The sequence below is a fragment of the Seriola lalandi genome, unplaced genomic scaffold (genome assembly GCF_002814215.2).
Source record: "Seriola lalandi dorsalis isolate HSWRI2012SDOR001 ecotype SW California unplaced genomic scaffold, Sedor1 jcf7180002054360, whole genome shotgun sequence".
In the NCBI taxonomy this organism is placed as follows: Eukaryota; Metazoa; Chordata; class Actinopteri; order Carangiformes; family Carangidae; genus Seriola; species Seriola lalandi.
Window position 1 is genome coordinate 686,646 of NW_019524913.1, and position 16,417 is coordinate 703,062.

General features: G+C 40.5%; 1 protein-coding gene across 5 annotated transcripts in view; it reads left to right on the forward strand.

Annotated features, from left to right (window-relative positions):
* smarcd3b (SWI/SNF related BAF chromatin remodeling complex subunit D3b) overlaps positions 1 to 16,417 on the forward strand; it is a 40,235-nt gene that overhangs the window by 16,000 nt on the left and 7,818 nt on the right. For 2 of the 5 annotated variants that reach the window (XM_023408378.2, XM_023408376.1), the window contains exons 2-7: positions 4,484 to 4,704; positions 7,961 to 8,050; positions 11,759 to 11,801; positions 13,732 to 13,854; positions 14,216 to 14,341; positions 15,112 to 15,207. In XM_023408378.2, coding sequence (XP_023264146.1) covers positions 4,484 to 4,704; positions 7,961 to 8,050; positions 11,759 to 11,801; positions 13,732 to 13,854; positions 14,216 to 14,341; positions 15,112 to 15,207 — 699 coding nt within the window. The remainder of the gene's footprint in view (positions 1 to 4,483; positions 4,705 to 7,960; positions 8,051 to 11,758; positions 11,802 to 13,731; positions 13,855 to 14,215; positions 14,342 to 15,111; positions 15,208 to 16,417) is intronic. The other 3 variants (XM_023408377.1, XM_023408380.1, XM_023408381.1) reach the window with 3 other exon arrangements.

Consider the following 16,417-nt stretch of genomic DNA (forward strand, 5'->3'; position numbering starts at 1 on the left):
GTGTGTGTGTGTGTGTGTGTGTGTGTGTGTGTGTTTGGAGGTCAGCGAGGGCCGCTGTGATGAGAAAAGCCTTCCAGCGCTCTGCATGGGAAACCCCGATAAGCCAAAACATAATACGACACACTGTAGCTTTGTCATCTGTACTTGTGAGTGTGTTTGTGTAAGCGAGCGATTGGACCTTTTGAACATAAACCTCACCCTCACATCTGGGATCATCTGGATCGCTTGCTTAAAGGGTTTGTTCACCCAAATCACCCAAAAGACGAAATAGTCCTTTCCTCTGATGGTGTTTAGCCACACAGATTTCTTTGGTTTTATTGACTCAGATTTCGAGATATCTCAGTTTTCTGCCTCCACCCCGGTACAATGGAGGTTGAAGAAACTTCGTCCATGGCGCTCGCAGCATTGAGAAGTAAATTTTTAAAAATTCAACAGCCACTTGTCTTTCCAAAACACAATGTCTCGGCTACTCAGGATAATTCGCAGACCTTGCCGTGAACAGTTTTCATTGAAATTATTTTGTATCGAAAAAACAGAAATTGCTCACAGTGAGGTCTGTGGATTTACTAGAGTGACGGGGGGGGGGTATTGATATCTTTCAATGTTGTAATCACATTTGAGGTGAATCAGGTTAAAGTAATTAATCAGAGCCATTACTCTTTATTTGATACCAGAGGTTAGAGGCAATATGGATGAAATCCCATCTTATGGTATATGTGCAAAATTCAAATAAGTAGGCCTGTCCAATATTCCCACAAATCAGTTCTGCTATCAATTAATCGATTCATCATTTGGTCTAGACACAGTGAGAAAAATGCTCCTCACAAGGTCCCAGAGTCCAAGGTGATGCCTTCTTGATTTGTTCGACCTACCGTCCAAAATATTCAATATAAAATGATATAAAACAGAGAAAAGCCACTAATGCTCACATTGTTGAATTACAGGAATAAGATCTGATGATGGGAATGGTCGTAATAAAAACCGAGACTTCAGTAAATGTTTCTTTAATGAGATGTATACGTTGTCATGAAAAATAGGGATTTATTTTGTCTGAATATTTTATTTAAAAAAAAAAAAAAAGATTATGAATATCTTAACTTGGGTTTTCTTTGATATAATGATTGACATGTGTCACTGTTGTCTGACACTTGACAGTAAATCAATAAAGAAAACGATCTTTAGTCTGAGCCCTTAACGAATGAGTCACGTCCCGTTCGAGGAACCTCATCCAGTTTTTAATAGATTTCAGGGTGCCAATGGAAGCCATAGAAGGAACCATCCATGTAACAACCCACAGATTCATATGTTTAGTACAGTGTGGGTAAGTTTGGCCTCCTCAAATCCCTGCAGCCTTCCCCGAGATGCCAACACACTTCTCAGATATCCATCCACATGGCAGATTCGATTGCTGGCTGGCTGGCTGGCTGGCAGAGCTCCGGGCAGAGCGTTGGAGTCGGTTCAGCAGGTCAGATTATAGAGTACCACTCATTGTGTGTGTGGATTTAGGGGAAATTCATCTTACACATTATCCAGCTATGGCTCTCGGTATCTGTTATCTGAAAAGCTTAAATTCTCCAGACAGACGGCTGTAACAGGAGCGATGTCTGTCTGGGTGGGTCTGGCTGCTGAAAGTCTAGTCTCTTGTCTGTTTGGTTGTAGTTGTCCAGCTAAGGTAGGAAGTAGACAAAAAAGAGAAGGGGGTCTCTTCTCTTTAGACTCCATAAGGTGACCACGTTCAAGCAGGAGGCCCTGACCATATGTTGTTTTATCCTCTCCCATTTGGAGACCCTTCTCAGTTGCTTTGACCCCTGCTGCCCCCTCCCCCCACCAATAATCTCCCAGCCAGAGTGACAGCAGCGCCTGCTCTGCCTCTTATCACAGGATCTGTGCTTGGTCACCATTTCAAAGGCCATGTAATATGTCAGTCTGAGCCTGTTGAATGCTGTTATAATCTGTCCTGAGTTATTAAATCTCCCTGTGAATACACACATTTACATTTTAACACAATTTAATATCTTTTTTTCTTCTTCTTCTTCTTCTTTTTTTTTTTAATTGTACCTTCTCTGTCGTTCATTACCTTGTTCTTTTATTTGGTTTCTGGGTTTGTTTGTGTGTGTTTGTGGAGGGTCTAAAGATCACATTAGATATGTGTATATGCGTGCAGTGTAATCCACACTTGAGAGGTGACAAACAGTGTGAAATGTTGGAAGTACGTGAGCGTACGTGAGGAGTTGAAACTCCTGATTTGTATCTTTCAGCTGTTCTCTTCCTCCAACATTTACCCATTCTGTTACCAAATGTAGGCGGTTTCTGTGCCAGTTTGGACTCAGACAAAGTCTTCTCTGCATGGTGATGGTTAATAAGAAAAACACATAAATTTGATTTTGTAGAGGAATTATCATCGGTGTAATACTAATGCATCTACTCAAGTACTACTCTACATTTCAGAGGGAAATATTGTCTTATTTTTACTTTACTACATTTATCTGACACGTACATTCACTAGTTACTTTACAGATTAATATTTTAATATACAAAACCTACGAAGGAGCTTATGAAATACGATGCATTGTTATATATCAGACCACCCAACAGTCAGGGCCAGATTAACTCAAGGGAGCCCCAGGTTAAGAGTGAGCCATTGGCCCCTAATCAGATTCCCCCACCCCACATTAACCCCCAGGTAATGTATAGTTTGGCTGTAATTTGATTAAATGCAAAATTATGTAAGAATATGCAGCAAAGTAAACATAATATCAATAAGGGCTGTGTAATATATGGAATTAATTCAGTTAGTTAGAATGTTTCTTTTTGGTCGATAAATGTAAAATGGAGTTATAACTAAAAGTAACGTCGATGATAACTGGTGACATTAGCCGCCTTGAGTAACGACTGTCAACACTCTGGGCGGCTAGCTAGCTCATACTATCCCATAGTTGCATTTACCCGAGGAAGAGAGTGATGAAAGATTGTGCAGACCGACCTGAGCTGCTGGTTTGTGTTTGCAGCCGAGGACGAGCTATCTGTTGTTAGGAGAGGTAAAGGAGCAGGAGTCCAGGGAAGCACTTTGCCATGTAGCTAGCTTAACATGTTAATGCAAATTCAGTAATGTAATATATTAGATTATAACACTATCATTCTCATCTGCTGCAGTACATTTACTGCTAATACTTGGTACTACTTAGTACTTATACTCAGTACTTTTACTTAGGTAAGACTTTGTATGCTAGGCGGTCCAATGGAGTATTTTTACAGTGTAGTATTGGATCTGGTTACTTCTTCCAGTCATTTCATTTTAATTAGAGGACTGGTCACTCTTAGCTTTCTGGTAGGAGGTCTGTGCTCTGAATAAAGTGAAAGGATTTCTTTCTATCGCACAAACCCCTCCCTAGTGTCAGACAATAAACTGAGGCGGGAGGCAGCTGTTGCCATGGGAGTGACAAGCACAGGTGAGAGTCCCCCAGTTGTTCCCAGGCGTCAAGACGGGAGTGTGGGACTGTGGCTTCTGACACTGTTTGCATTGTTTAGGAGTGTGTGTGTGTGTGTGTGCGTGCGTGCGTGCGTGCGTGTGTGTGTGTGTGTGTGTGTGTGTGTGTGTGCGTGAGACAGAGAGTTGCACACTGCGAAAAAATCTTCATTGGGTCTATTTTGCAGCCATCAAAGTTGATTTTTGTTTAAAGGAGACGAGAGCAGGGGAGAAAACAAGTCAGAAAAACGACATTTCTGCTTGTTCTCGCCACAGCTGCTCTTGTTTATTGTGTTTTCTGGAAATTACTGTCAGTGTCTTTAAACAAGACTGAATAAGACAGATCGCTCCTCTAGTATCAGTTGGTTTTCTCAAACACTCTCTCCCTCAGACTGAAAAGTTGCCTAAAATATATGCTGCATATTTCGTGTTGCTCTCTAATGTCACAGTCTAACATGACAAATCACATACTGCGTTGCACTCCATTTAAGGCTTCACAAGACGGTTGAAACACAAAACATTAGAAAACAGAAATCCTGCGAATTGACGTCACTGCAATGCAAAGCATATTCTTCTTTACCAACCCAGCTGTTGTTAGAAGGTTACCAAAGGTAGGAGAAAGGTAAAAATATATAATATAGTGAGTTTGCTGTTTGTATTTTGAGCTTAAGTTTCAGGATGGCTTGGAAATCTGAGCAGTTGTAACCAGAACAGACACCAGGATTTTATTTTAAATAGGAAATCTGTGAGGTCTGGATAAGGAGACGATGAGACATTCTTTGTTGCAGCTCTACTTCATGATTTTTTTATTGACAAGATGGGTGTGTTTACCAAAAAATTCTCCCTAGTCCGCCTTGAATCCACCAGCGTGAAATGAATAAAAGTTACATTTGATCTAATGTTTCCTTTGTTGTATTTTTAGACGCTCTAATTTGTGATTATAATTAATCACAACACTGAGTAGCGAATGTCTTCAACATACATGTGACCCTCCCTCTCTTTCTGGTTTCCTCCCAGCGTCCTGGCATGCCGTCTGGAGCGAGGATGCCCCACCAGGGAGCTCCCATGGGCCCCCCCGGCCCGCCGTACGGAGGGAGCCCGGCGGTGCGGCCCGGCCTGCCCACCCCGGTGATGGAGCCCAGTCGCAAGAGGCCTGCCCCCTCCCAGCAGGTCCAGCAGCAGCAGCAGCAGCAACAGCAGCAGCAGCAACAGCAGGCCGTCCAGAACCGGGCCAGAAAGTGAGTCCAGCTGACCTCCAGCCACCTAAATACTGCATGGCTTGCGTAAAGCAGCTCCTGATGTGTCTGCTTTTGTGTGATCTGTGAGATTATTTGGACAACAACAGCTGTGGTTACACTCTCAATTTAACAAGTTTGGATGAACAACAAATATGACTTTGCTCATATTTTATGGAAATATGGAATTGGCCTTGAATCATGTGCAAGCACTATAAAAAGCTCTGGGTCTCAAGTAGTTTCTTTGGTAACAGCTGAAATGTGTCAAAAAGTGGTCATTTTTACTTAGTCTTTGAATACACAATTCCTGATTAAACACTGAATTTTGATCATTTTAGACAACGCTAAAGTTCTTATTTGGCTGTCTGTGTCAAACACAAAGCATCTGCGAGAGTTGTTATGTTCAATTAAAACAAAGCTTTTAGAAACTGAGGTATTGTACTGGTTCAAACAACACACAGCCCCGCGATTAAGAAATAAAATTAATTGACAACAGTTTTGATAAATAATTTGATCATCAGTCATAAAAGTGATTTATCCCTTAACAAGACTGAAAGTCCACAGCTCGTTGCTCTGCGACTTTTTTGGAGCTAAATGCTAACGTCAGCATGCTAACATGCTCACAGCGACAGAAACAGAAGAATAAATGAATCAGTGATAAAAAAAAATGTTCAGTGCTGGCACATCAGATTTACCTGTGCACAACGTTTCAATGCTCCACTTCATACTTTCCTAAAATCTCTTTTTTTGAAAATCTGATCTCAAATATTACACTGATGAGAAGTGAAACCATGACCTTTGTGTGTCTCCTTTCAGCTTTCATTTCAGTTTTTGTTCGCAGCTTTCGAGCGTGCACACTGCCTCTCTCCCAGTGCTCCACTTTTTGCTCACTCTGTGCATCCACTCTGATCATCCCAATCTCCGCCATGACTGAGTGTTTTCTGTCTGTTCAATCTCTATGTGTCTTCAGAGTCTGGTAATCTGTCAAATCTATGTGGCATCCTCACAGCTGTCTGCAGACATTCAGACTCTAGAGCGTGCTTTGGCGTATTGTTACACTATTTATTGTCAGCTATTCAACTACTGTGAACAAAAGATCTGATCATCAGTATACCAGGCACACACACACACTCACACACACATCTATAAGGAGATGGTTGTCTATAAGAAGACGAGTGTGTAGCAGGTACGGTCATTAGACAGGCGATCAATATGCACACTCAGTGGACCTCTGTCTTTCTCTGTTTCACTCTCTCAGTATCTGCAGAACAATTGATCCACTTACAATTAAGCGGGCTTGTCGAACAGGTCAGGGGAAATGTTGTCCTGCGTCGGTGCCTCAACCCCCCAGAGCGGCCCGGCTGTCTGTGCAGGGTCTGATCAATGGTCCAGGGGTGACCCGTCCAGGTGTCTCCATCTCTTTCGCTCTCTGTTGCTTTGTGAGAGTGCGTGTCCTTTGGCAAACAAGTTTGATGCTCCGGCTCCTCCGTCCAGCTCAGGCCCAACACTGCTGCCAGCTGAGGGCAAACCACCTGTGTTTGCAGTGTCATTGAGACCTTATGGTCCTAGATACACTTGCTCTGCAGAGCAAACGCTGGCCTATGCAAAGCTGCTGCTAAAAATAGGAGTTAATTCTGATTTGGTTTGCATAAAGTGGTATAAATACTCAACCTTGTGTCCGAGAAATAATTTGTTTTCCCAAATACGTTTTGTGGGGAAACATATTGCTGATAGTAGGAAGCTCTACATTTACATACAGCACATAACTAATAGACAGGTGGCCAGGGTGGATAGTGGGCAGAGGACTTTGACACTAGGGAACAAGGTTAGTCCCACGTGAAGTTAACTTTACTAAAATATATTCATTTACAGTGTTTACTCATAATGCTATTATTATTTTATAATAATAAACAAAATATATTTCTGTTTTGGAGAAATAATCTGCAGACAAATCAGTAATTTAAATAATTGAGAATAGCAGCCTTAGGCCCAGCTGCCTCTTTGCAATATTCCCATACCACCTAAAATTTGGATCGTTTTCATGCCAAATCATTTGATTTTCCTGTTGAACTTTGTAAGACTCTCGTGGGCTGAGGGTGAAACACTTCTTCGGCTGCATAAAAATTTGTTGAAAATTTGGCACATTTCTTCCAACACCTTCTACAAAACTGGAAGTTTGACAGTGTGTAATCAAACAACAAATTTGCTGTGGTCGCTCAGATTCACCCTATTCTTGATATTACACATTTCATCACGAGATTAGTTCCTTTATTCCTCTCTACAAATGTCTTCTTGACAGTAACTTAAGATGAACCCCATTGTTTCAGTTATCTGCTTTCAAGATTTCCAGCTGTTACTCTGCTTTTTATTTGAGAACACAGCTTCATCCATCACCTCATATATTTTGATTTGCACAATAGGGATAAAATATTCAATTTTATCTTTTATCTCCCTTTAAAACCACATTACTTATAAAGCCCAGATATTTTAGGTGAACCTCTGAATCTTGCTTTTTGGTATTCACTTTGGTCGAAGTCCTTGAAGTCAAACCTTAAACCATTCCTCACTGCTCATGACATACATTGTTACTCAGGACACTTCAGGTTTCTTGGGAACATTGTGAGGTTTTTGCAGTAATGAAAGGGGATTCTTGGTGCTAGGCCAGCAGGTTGAAGGTGTTGATCAGAGCTGAATTTTCTGGTTTTGGGAAGTAGAAGTGCTCAGAAAGGTTGGAGATTTGGTTTGAGAACTAAACAAAAAAAGTTGTGAGTATTGTTCGTGTTGTCTTCATCTGCTCCTGAGAAACCATTGCACATTACTACATCAGTGCTACATCCACATTTGCAGTTAAGAGCTGAACCAAAAAGCTAAGCTCGCACACTGCTTGTCTACTCCCTTCCCTGTGATCCACCATTATCAGTGTATTGTCTGTCTATGTGTGTGAAGCATGATTGTTTTGGTTCACTGAGAAACTTTGTTGAATGAGCGTGTCCCTCAGACGAGCAGGACGCTTCCCAGGTCCTCCTCTGCTGCACTTTGTGCGTGCATGGACACAGTTACACAACCATCCCAGTGCCTGCCCTTGTCTGAGTTTAGAGTTTGCACCTACTAACAGACCCTTGAACTTAACACACATCCAACACATACAGACATACAAACAGCCAGAACCACCAGGTGTTACTCCTCTACTTGCTGCCACTGAGTGTGTGTCTCGTCACAACTCTAATCGGACAACCTTCGAATCCTCACCAATTCTTAGGAAGCCAGTCGGATTCCCTGGAGCCAATGAGATGCCGGCGAGGCAGATGGACATGAGAGAGCCCCAATCAGATCCCACGCTCGGATCAAAGTAGGAGTTTATTCTGCTGCATGTCCATTTTCTTACGTTTGATGACTCTGGCCTATATAGCCTTTCACCTGAGCCCAGCACTCCCTGAATGAGTTGTTTTGGCCAAACATAGGTACGGGCCTAGAAGTTGACTCCTAAAATGTAGTGGTGCATGCTTTGGACTGGAGCATGGCATGATGGAAACAATTTTTTTGCCGCTAGAACATAAAAATAAAGTAGAATCCAATCTGAAACCCTTTTAAATTAGTGTAAAATGGCGGATTGTTGTGATGCAGGTTTGTGTTTTCCTTTGCAATGCACCCCCGAATCTTCCAATTCTCCTTGCAGCAGGCTTGTTTCAGTATTTGGCATGCTGTTGTAACATACTGCCTCACAGATCGTTGCAGTGCTCTGTGATAAAATTTATCCACACTGCAAAAAAAACAAAAAACAAACATAATATTCTGTAATCTAGAAGGATATTGCTACTACCAAATAGGGTTTGGCGATATAAATATGGAAATAAAATATTGACTTGTCAACCAGCAGAGGCTTTTTAATATCTTTTGCTGTTTTATACAACAGTTAGTTCCGACCAAGTAATCTGATTGGACGAGAGGCATTCCATGAGTGCTGAGAGAGGACAACAGGGATAGGAACTTTTAACTACATGTATCACTCCGCTTTACAGGTGCGCTATCAGCCGTTAATTAGCGTCACATTAACGGACGTTATCTATTTTAGATTGTAACAAACAAACTCAAAGATGAAAATATTTCCGGAAATAACATTTGAATTAAATGATGTATGGTCGTCAGAAGAGGACATAGGGAAGAAGCCTGGATACTTAAGCGCACACCCGAGGTAACGTGCAGACCAAGTGACAAGCGTGTGCACTGTTTTTACATGTTTATGTGATGCTTAAGCAATATCACAGGAGAGGGAGTGATGTACTGAATATCAACACGGCTGTGATTCGGCGGCCTCCTACCAAAGACACACAGCCGTGTGATATTCAGTACAACACCACGACCTCGAGTGTAATATTGTTTTTATACAATAGTTCTGTGAGCGCCATATGAGTTATATAAACAACAATAGATTATGATTTGTTCGTTCATTTTAACATTTATTTGGCAACGCCAACACAAACAGTTCCACAAGTGGACTGGTCCAAGACTGTTGCCAATTATGCAACAGTTAGTTCCGACCAAGTAATTTGATTGGACGAGAGGCATTCCATACAGTACAACAGCACTGCGACTTTTAACTACGTGTATCACTCCGCTTTACAGGTGTTCTATTGACCGTTAATTAGCATTACATGAACGGTCGTTATCTATATTTCCAGAAATAACATTTGAATTAAATAGTGTATGGTCGTCAGAAGAGGATTAAGGAAAGACCCCTGTATACTTAAGCACACACCTGAGGTAACCGAGGTAGACGAAGTAGCAAGCTAGTGCGCACTGTGCAGGTCATGACAATGTTTATTTGTTGTACCAGTCCAGTTCTATTTGTGTAGGCTTAGCCAAATGAAGAATGAAATTAACAAATAAATCATAATATGTTGTTGCTTATTTAGCTAATGTGGCGCTTGTATAACTGTTGTATAAAAGCAATATCACACTCAAGGTCGTGATATCAGCAGGGCTGTGATTCGGTCGCAGGCCGAGTAGAGAAGACAGTCACAGCCTTGCTGATATTCAGTACATCACCCCTTCTCGTGTAATATTGCTTAAATAGCTCTAGTTGTATTAGTTTATTGCTACCAGTTTTAATTAGAGAGCATCTTGATTTTTCAGTTATTTAATTAATTAAAGAAAAGACATTTCCATCTTTATCTTTCTTCGACAACTGTATATATAAATAGTTTAAACTTTATTGCAATATATACCGTATATCTAAATTCCTATATAAAATTACTGTACTGTAATAGAAGATTTTATCTTTGTCGCCCACCCCTAGTATCAAACAAGAAATCAGGTAAGCAAAAACAGCTAGATAAGATTTTGAACTAGCATGAAAACCAGATCAATGCAAAAGACTCTCCGACCTTTAAATCAATAGTTTGACATTTTGAGAAAAATTGTTTATTCTCTTACCAAGAACTAGATTAGAAAATTGCTACAGCTCTGAAGTCTGTATGTTTAATATTAAGTTACAGCGACGAGCCAGTTAGCTTAGCCTAGCATGAATACCTGAAGCAGGGGGAAGCATTTTGCCCTGTTGAAATGTAGCAAAATCTGCTGACTAGCACCTCCAAAGCTAACAGATTAGCATTACATCTTGTTTTTTAACTGCAAACTAGAGGTAAAAAAAAACCATCACAAGTTATGGCAGTTAGTTACTGCTTCAAGCCAAGAAGTAGTCCAACACAACTCCTGTCAAAAGTATTTACCGCTCATTTTGTGTATGGATTAAACAAGCAACATATAACATGTTAATTATTTAATTTAGTTAATTGAGTTTTAGAGGTGCTGTTACCTGGATAGTGCAAGGCTAGCTGTTTCCCTAGATAGCTGTTTTCATCTTAATGCTAATTTAAGCTAACCACCTGCTTGATACAACCTTATATTTAGCACAGACATGTCAGTGGTATCAATCTGCTCATTTAATATCAAAATAAATCAAAATATTTTTGCTAAATGTCTTGTTTTAAACTTGCAATAAATCAGTAAAAAAAGACTTGATCAAAGCAATGAACCTTGAAAATTTACAATAAATGTGCTTGACATTACTGTGTAATTCATCTCAATTAAGTAAAACAGAAGAACAGAGAAGGATCTGAAAAACCCTGAGATATAAATTCTCTGCTTATTTACACCTTTCAAAGCTTCACAAGGAAGATGTAACACTTACAAGTCAAGATTATTTCTCTTTGATGAGAAGAATAAGATTAACTCACCCTTTTTCTTTTCTTTTTTTTTTTTTTTTTTTAAATTGCTCTTTCTGCAGTGTCCTTCTGCAGGCACCGAGATCAGTACACTTGCATGAATTTACATGGGTGCTCCACCTATCACAGGTGTCCACAGATGTCGATGGAATATTTAAGGAAATTTGAATAGAGGAGGAAGCTGTAGTGTTGTTTTTGTAATCAGACTCACTTAGAAAGAAAGTTCTGTCAAAGGCACCAACTTGGCACAGGTTGTCTTATTGTTCTCAGTCCCTCCTTGGTAAGTATAAGACAAAAAAACCCCATGGTATCAGTAAACATATGTTGTTCTCACACAGCAGGAAATGCCTGAAATTCGTGAATGAAAATATCTACACACATGCATACATTCTCCTCTGTGGAGGAATCTGCATTCCTAAAAGCTCCTTAACACACATCCTGTCACCATCCAAGTCCTGCTGCAGCGGCCCCAGTGAATCTGCAGAGTGTGTGTGTGTGTGTGTGTGTGTGTGTGTGTGTGTGTTTGTGTGTTTGTGCGCGCACGCATAAGTGCAGAGAATACATGTCAGGCAAGAGACGTGTGATGTGACACTTTTTTGGCTGATAGAGGCTCTCGCTCTCCAGGTGGACCGCTGCATTTCAGAGAACACATGAGCACATAAACACACGTATGCACACACATACACACACATACACACACACACAGCTGGGACGCTGGGGTGCTGGATATGGCCCAGCATTTTAGCAGATGGCCTGGGTGCTACGCTATCAGTCACCATAGTAACATGCTCTCTTTTTCCTCTTTCTCTCTGTCTTTCTCTCCCTCTCTGTAGTGCTAAGAGAAGGAAAATGGCAGACAAGATTCTTCCGCAAAGGGTGAGGCTGCATATTTTTACCTTTGTTGCTCTGTTTTTTCTGTGTGTGTGTGTGTGTTATTATCTTTTGTGTGCAGAACAGATAAATCCTGGCCGCTTTTTGATGTCAGGGGTTCTTGGAAGGCACAGAAGGCCAGATGATTATGTGTTATTTCCAAATGAGAAGAGAGAGGATGAGGGGAGCGATCAGGAGGTTTAAGGGTTTCTTTTTTAGGGTTTCGTTCTGTTATTTTGGATGGTGGCTTATTTATTTAAATTGGAATAGTCAATGGGATATGGCAGAGATGAAACCACGACTAGAACCGAAAGAGGCAGCAGAATCACCACGTTTCCACAGGTGAGTCTGTGCCGACTGAGGTTTGATTTTCATCCCGTGGTTTCAGTTTTCGGCCCTGTGCCATGCCATAACCTCACCATGTCCTGGCCAGCAGGCAGAAGGCTTTCACACTGAAACTATGGAGGTCTGGACACTGAGCGTCTGGGCTCAGGTCTTATCCCCTAACATAACCCAGACAGCGAGATAGCAGTAGGCATGGCTGGGGCGCCACTCCACAATAATGAGTCAGGGACAGGGAATGTCTGCCACACTCCTCCGTCTGCTCAGCACCTCAGCCCGGGGAAAGGCAGTGAGATTCAGATAGAGGAGGAATGAGAGGGAACAATGAAAGCAGCCAGTTAGAAAGAAACATGAAAAAGGAAAGAAGAGGGAGGGAGGAGAAGGAATGAAGTGTAGGAGTGTGTGTGCACAATTTGGTAAGCAGCAGCCCTCGAAGCTCAGAGGACTTTCATCAGCATGATAATGTCTGAGTCCTGGCTGTTTGGCTGCACACACTGCATCTCATTTGTATCCCCCAGTGTCCCCAGGATGGTGTGGACCATTGTGTTAATGATGGACTGGGCAGATATTTGTGTCCCTTTTCTACGAGTAAAAGAAAAATAAGCTTTTGAAAATAAATAAGTCTCATACAGAGCAAATATTATCTGTCACAGTTAATTGACAGTTTTTTATTTGTTTATGGTATGTCAAGGTATAAATCTCTTAAGCAACCAGGGTGACTTGAGTTCAACTGAAAAGCCCCACTGGCTCGCCGTTGGGCCAGGCGCAGTGCGAGTTGATGTTGTGCTGCTAAAACTTTTTTCAAAGCTTCTGAACTTTATTTCAAATTCTAGACACAATCCCAAACTTTCAAAAAAAACACCAAATGTGTCTGGCTGAATTTTGAGAAAAGAAAAAGAAGATGATAGAAAGATGATACATAAGACATCAAGAATATTTCAAATAGATGGGATGGTACAGCCATAAACACATGATGTGTTGGATTTGAAGATTTTTACACTTTAGCTGCAAATGAACAGGTTCCATAAAAGCCCCAAAAAATATTTAAAATAAAAAAATAAGTTAGTCAGCTTTATCTCCAAGGTAACCAGGTCCATAACTTTGGCTAATGCTGGCAGGTGGTTGACCTGTCTTACAGCTAATGCAACAAAGTCCGTATTGTTTGCTAATGTTATCACTCAAATACTTTAACTTCTTATCTGATTAAGGTAACGTTAGCTTATTAGCAGTCAGCTGCCATAGCATTTGCTCCAAACATACTGGATCCTATGTGTTGGAACCATCTTTGTCTACAAGTCAGCCATTTTGTTAGATAATATTAGCTACATTAGCTTTATCTCTTAACCATCAAGATAATGGATGTCAAAAGCTATAGGGGAAATTACAGGAAACTGGATGTATGGGGCTAAAATGTCCTTGAAACAGGACAGCAGACCCCCTACCAGCACCCAGGACAGACAGCTAATCTGCCTAAGCTCTTTAGTGATATTCAGATGGTATATGTGAAGAAAATCTGACTTCTTAATCCAGTGTGTGTGCAGTTGTCCACCTGAAGATTTTAATGTCAGATTGTCCTCTCTCCCTCTTGGAGCAGATCCGTGAGCTGGTCCCTGAGTCTCAGGCCTACATGGATCTGCTGGCGTTTGAGCGCAAATTGGACCAGACCATCATGCGCAAACGTGTGGACATCCAGGAAGCACTGAAGAGACCAATGAAGGTAAGGAAAAGAAATCATGACCCACAGGGGGTCATTGCAAAAAATACAATTTATCCATTTTTGGATTTAAAAAACCTGAAAACAGTAATTATTTCTCCTTAACAGTCGTCAGAGAGTCATAAAATTGTACCTTTCAGAGCAAGATTGTATTTTTCACCTTTTTTAGTTTTGTCTCATTTTAAAAGACAAAAAAAAACATCCTTTTCAAGACTCATTTGACGTCTTCACTCTTGTTAAAGAGACTTCTGCTGTTATATGGAGCCAATCAGTCCAAGGAAGATGTCTTTAACGTGAATTTCAACTTATGATTTTGTGGAATGTCCCTTTTAAACTGTGGAATTTTATTATGCTCTTGTGTCAGCAGCAAAAGCGTAAACTGAGGCTTTACATATCTAACACCTTCAACCCCGCCAGACCTGACGCTGATGACTCCGATGGCAGCATTGCATCATGGGAGCTGCGAGTAGAGGGGAAGTTGCTTGATGATGTGAGTTTTGTTAAGGAAACGCACATTTTATTTATTTCACACCTACATTTAAAAATAAAAATTAGCTACCAGCCGTGTTACACAGGCTATTTGAACATGAAATAACTTTTACAATTTCTTTGACACTGATCTGCTGCTTGGTTTAGTGTTATGTCTTCTCTGGCAGATTAATTCATTGTAAGGCAAATAGCTACTTATTTAGATTACATAAATCATATTCTTCCCATTTAGTGTGAAAGTGTGCCGCTTTTTGATCCTGGAGCCGCTCTGGGCTGTTTTTTTTTGGCCTGCAGTCACGCTCGCTGTTGATCTGATTAAATGCCGTTGGACAGTAAAAAGTATCGGAATTTAAAATGATTGATTACTGTTGTGAAAAGTGTTTAGAGAGAGTGTAGATGCACCATGAAAAACAGAATGATCTGACTTATGTTTCTGCGCTGTAAGCTTTGCTTCAAAAAACTCTGATGTTCTCAGCAGTCCGGGGCAAGGCCGTCATTTCACAGCGGTAGGAAGCATTTAGGTTTCACAAACCACAAATATTTCTGGTTGAGCTCAGAGGAAGTGGACCCTGAGAATGTCTAGTGTCTCACTTTTCTTTGTGATCTCACTTGGCCTCTTGTGGGTTTTTTGATTAGTATTGTTGCTATAAGCAAACACATGAAGACAAGTGTTTGCATTTGTGTACTTTTATGTATTTGATACATTTGTCTTTGTGTGTATCTCATTTTAGACATTAACTGACCACGTCTGTCTGTGTCTCTGTTCTGCAGCCGGGGAAGCAGAAAAAGAAGTTCTCTTCGTTTTTTAAGAGCCTGGTGATCGAGCTGGACAAAGACCTGTACGGTCCTGACAATCACCTGGTTGAGGTCAGTTCTAACATGGCCGTTGCCCACGTGCGCACAGGAAGAGGCTCATTTTAAGAGCCACATAACCACCATCTGATCAACCTTTAACCAGCTCTTACTACACAACTGCACACATCTTAGCTCTTATAATGATAACCAGTGTTTTTGCACAGAACATGCATAAATACTCCCTTCAGTCATCAGTAGAGTATTTGTACACACTTTTTACTTTGATATTTTTAGACACAAATAACACTAAAGACATTTTGGCTTCAGCACAGTCAATCTGACATGAAACTATGAGGGTAAAATGCTGACATTCACCTTTTAAAGCAAACACCAACTTAAATAAAAAAGTCTTTTGAGTATCAAATATTCAACCTTGTAAGCTTTAACACTGATAAAAAGTCTGTGGTTTGCGTCTTCACAGCAGAGCGCAGCTATAGTCAGTGGCGGAAGAAGCTTTCTTAGATGCTTTGCTTAAAGAAGTATAAAAGTTAAAGTACTCAATTCTTTGTTTCCTTTTTTAGCCTCAAACTGTTATTTATATGAAAATATATGAGCAGTAAAGAGGAGAAATGTTTCTTCTTCTGACCAGATACTTTTTGTAAGGAGTCACAAAAAGAAAAGGTTGAGAACCACTATGTGTTGATTTTAAGAAGCTCATCATATGTTTTTCTAATGACAATCTGAAATGTATCATAAATGTAGTAGAGCGAAAAGTATAATTTTTTCCTCTGAAATGTTGTGGAGCAGAGATATAAAGTAGCTGAAAACTGAAATAAGCGAAGTGCAAGTCCCTGAAATCTGTACTTAATGCCTATTTGCTGCCTGCGTTATTTCACTGTGCGGTGATAAATCAATACACTATAGCTTTTATAGCGTTTTATCTCTTTAGCCCTTTTAGACAACATTCACATCTGAACAATTTGCCTATTGGTCACATCGTAGGTCAGCGCTTTCATTTGAGATTACATCCATTAGTAATAAAGAATGCTTTGTATGCTGCACAAACCGGTGAATCAGGCTGTTCAGCCATGCAGTCAGGGTCAGTGACGACCTCTTCATCATGCAGAGGAGCGACTTTCACTTAAAATTGTTTTTTTCTGATGTCTGGTTAAAACTTGAGCTACAATCACCCCAACTAACCTGCTCTTTTGTCCCCAGTGGATTAAAAAAATAAAAATAAAATAAATAGATTTTTTTTTTTTTTTTTTTTGTTAGAAAGGAT